Below are 3393 nucleotides of genomic sequence, written 5' to 3'. Positions count from 1 at the left end.
AAATTGATAATTTTGACCCATACAATGTATTGTTGGCTATTGCTACAAATATACCCCAGCGACTTAAAACTGCTTTTGTGCTCCAGGGTCACATTTGTCTTTGCACAGCAAATCTACTGCTGCTTGATGTTCATGTTTTGTCTCTTATTCGTTTGTTTGTATTATTATGTGCTAATAATCTTAAGCATAAGATTAGATGAAGGCAATACTTTTTTCTGTAGACTTAAGACAATAGAAATTGTGATCCGGAACACACAAGGGGCAGAAGATGTAGTGAAGAAATATGAGAATCGCCTGCGTGAGGTTCACACGGTCCCTACAAACGTCCAGGAGGTGGAGAACTACGGCTCTGAGCTCAAGGTAATATTCACTGTTCACTTACTTGTTGATGCTTTGTTTTGTGTAACACTAGGTGAATCTTGTAGCATTTTGTAACATGTACAAGGATGTAGGTCAGTGGTTCTCATCCTTATTTACTCTAAGGCCCTCCTTTGCTTCCAACAATGTTCCTGACATTTCTAGGTAAATTCAGATTTAGGATTTCAGAAGTTTTAAGCGCTGAATGTTCTTTAAGGATCCTGATATTTTTAACCAATTCATTTATATTATGTTTCCAGTTGTTTGTGGTTGACTGGACAAGGATTAAGGGTAGGGATTTAAAAAAAAAAAAGTGTATTCACAATTTATCTTAAATAAAATATTTTAGAGCTTGGCATAAATACAAAAATGTATATTCTTTATAAAAATGTCCATAGAGTTTAAGGATTTTATTAATTTAGGTGAATTTTACAGCTTTAGAAATCATTTAACACTTTTAAAATAAGGCTTCCTCGTATATCCCAATTTTACAGTTATTGAGGGGAATGAATTAAAAATAAAAATATTCTCAATTTTGTTTTAGCATATTTTAATGCTTGTTTTGTATTATTTTAAATCAAGAAAGTCTTCAAGTTAGAGCCCTGCATTTCAGCCCGGGCCCGCTGGGCCCCGACTTTTTTACGCCTCTAGGGCCGGGCTTCGGCCCAAATTTTACGTCATAGTTCAGACGCGGGCCGGGCATCGGGCCAGTTTTAGGCTTCTCCTTGTTTTTATATTTTAGACATCCATCAATTATAGTGATGAAAAAAATTGCCGCGCTGGTGGAAACAACACGAGACCGTGCTACTCGACGGCGTTTAGTGTTTAGTGTCCCGCAGAGCGAGCGTGCCGTCAGCGCAGCTGAAGAGTTCTGCGTTCAAACGCACGCAACAGTCTAAAGCTTGCCGCAAAGCACCAGCAAAATAATTACCATGAATTATTTATTAATAAACTAGTGTTTTCTGAGTCAGTGTCGCAAGGATGAAGTTGCCGATCCTGACTCGCCATCTCCTCACTGGACGAGCCTTTAGAGAGAAATGCATCTTTACGAAAGAGTTTTTGTTTTCAATTTGTTTTATTTCGTTAAGCAGTAATTTAAAGCTTTCTATAGATATCTTTATCATGTCTGCGAGGCATGTATTTGCTGAGTTTTGGTTCATTTTTGTGAAGCGCTCCTGTTTAAGACCGAGACGGCAGAAAGCGCATCCTGTTTGTTTTCTTTATTTTATAAAAGCACAACGTTTTGTTGATATTGTGAGTGCACACAAATAAAAGTAGTTTACAGTTCTGAATGATGTATTACTCTACCTTTATGAGGAAAAATGACGGCATATTTTAAGTTGTTTCCACTGAAAAAATGCAAGTGATCGCGCTGGCGCCTCCATGTTCTGCAAAGCGCGCTTCAGCTTCCACTCTCCGCAAAAACGATTTGATATGCGCCTAATAGTGCATTTATCTAGTTTTAACATTTAAACTAACATTGTTATATGCTATTTAACTGTTTTATATCTATAGATTTTATTCGTGATGATTTGAGAAGGCAAAATTGATCAAACAGACTATGATCAACTCACTGTCTGCTGCTGGCCGCTTGGTCGTTACTTTAAAAAACAAAAACTTATATTTAACGAACAAAAAATGCTCCAAACGTTTTTCTAAATTAACTTAATAAAAAAAAAAAAACGAACGAAATATAATCACTTTGCCATTACATACAAAACTGAACTATTTTAATAGCTGAAACAGTAGTATAAGCAGTTTCAGGAGACGGAGAAAAAAGACGGGCTCCAGTCGGACTCGGGGCCAAAAATTCTGATAAGCTATCGGACAAGGGCCGGGCTAGGGCCTATATTTGAGGTCCGTGCAGGGCTCTACTTCAAGTCACTTTAGAAGTTGGTTGTGGCCCTCTGGTTGGGAACCATTGATGTAGATGTATGAATAAGAGAAATTAGTGTAAAATTGTGTTAAAGAATGATGCTTTCAGCATTTTAAACCTGTTCAAACCAAGATTGGTAGACATTAATGGTGAAATTTACCATTTCTCTGACACTGAACAGAAGAGTAAAAATAATGACTTCAACGTGATCAACTTTTTATTGTCTTTAGATGAACAAAATAACATCCATTCAAACAAACAAACAGGGAAGGGGGAGCAACAGACATATTATCAATAATTTACAATCAAATAATGACTGTTTTCAAACAGATTTCCCAATCTGCCATTGGTTGGGCTAACAGACTGTCCTGCCCCTTTATTTGTAATTGACTGATATCATTGGTTGTGTCAGTTTGGCTAATTCTCAAACAAACAAAGCCACATTATTGCATCTTTTGGGGAAATCAACCTACAAACAATTTGTTGTATACATATATTAATAAACAAAAGAGCATTTTAACACAGAAAAAACTCACTATACCTTTAAGTCAAGACTTTTTGCCAAATGTTGGGATGTTTGACAGTTTTTGAAGTTTTTGAAGTTTCTTGAAGCATCTTGGAGACGTTGGCACAGTTCTTCTGGATTGAGTCTGTCTCAGTTTGTTCTGTTTCTTCATGTCACTCCAGACAGACTGATGATGATCAGATCAGATCTCTGTGTGGAGCACTGGCTGTTGTCAGACAAAAATCTCACTGGATTATTACAATTAATGGCAAAATGAATGTTTGGAAATGTAAACTGATATTTCCTACTGACACACTACAGCAAAATACAGAAATAACTGACTTAAAACCTTTTTTTAGCTGCTGAAAATACTAGTGTTCTAATCATTTTGGCCACCACTGTATCTCTGATTATATATGTAGACAAACATATGTATTTTAATTCTGAATTCTAGCTATATTAGTGTAATAATAAGTAAAACCAAAACATACAACAAAAGGTCCATGACTCTGCTCCAGAAGTGACAGACACAGCAGATAAAGAGCAGTCCTCCTCCAAATTGCCAGTAATCAGCTGGGGGTAAAAAAGAAAAAAGATTGTGAGAAGAGTTTTATCTGGGATTAAAACAAACTAAAAACATGGAAGAAAAATACTG

The 3393-nt window shown here is 36.3% G+C and overlaps 1 protein-coding gene across 1 annotated transcript in view; it reads left to right on the top strand.

Annotated features, from left to right (window-relative positions):
• plecb (plectin b) overlaps positions 1 to 3393 on the top strand; it is an 82522-nt gene that overhangs the window by 61914 nt on the left and 17215 nt on the right. The window contains exon 25 of the mRNA XM_016519553.1: positions 222 to 360. Within this exon, the coding sequence (XP_016375039.1) occupies positions 222 to 360 (139 nt within the window). The remainder of the gene's footprint in view (positions 1 to 221; positions 361 to 3393) is intronic.

The sequence above is a fragment of the Sinocyclocheilus rhinocerous genome, unplaced genomic scaffold (genome assembly GCF_001515625.1).
Source record: "Sinocyclocheilus rhinocerous isolate Xijiao unplaced genomic scaffold, SAMN03320098_v1.1 scaffold1470, whole genome shotgun sequence".
NCBI classification, from domain to species: Eukaryota; Metazoa; Chordata; class Actinopteri; order Cypriniformes; family Cyprinidae; genus Sinocyclocheilus; species Sinocyclocheilus rhinocerous.
The sequence above is the reverse complement of the archived record's forward strand: the minus strand, read 5'-3'. Positions and strand labels throughout refer to the sequence as shown.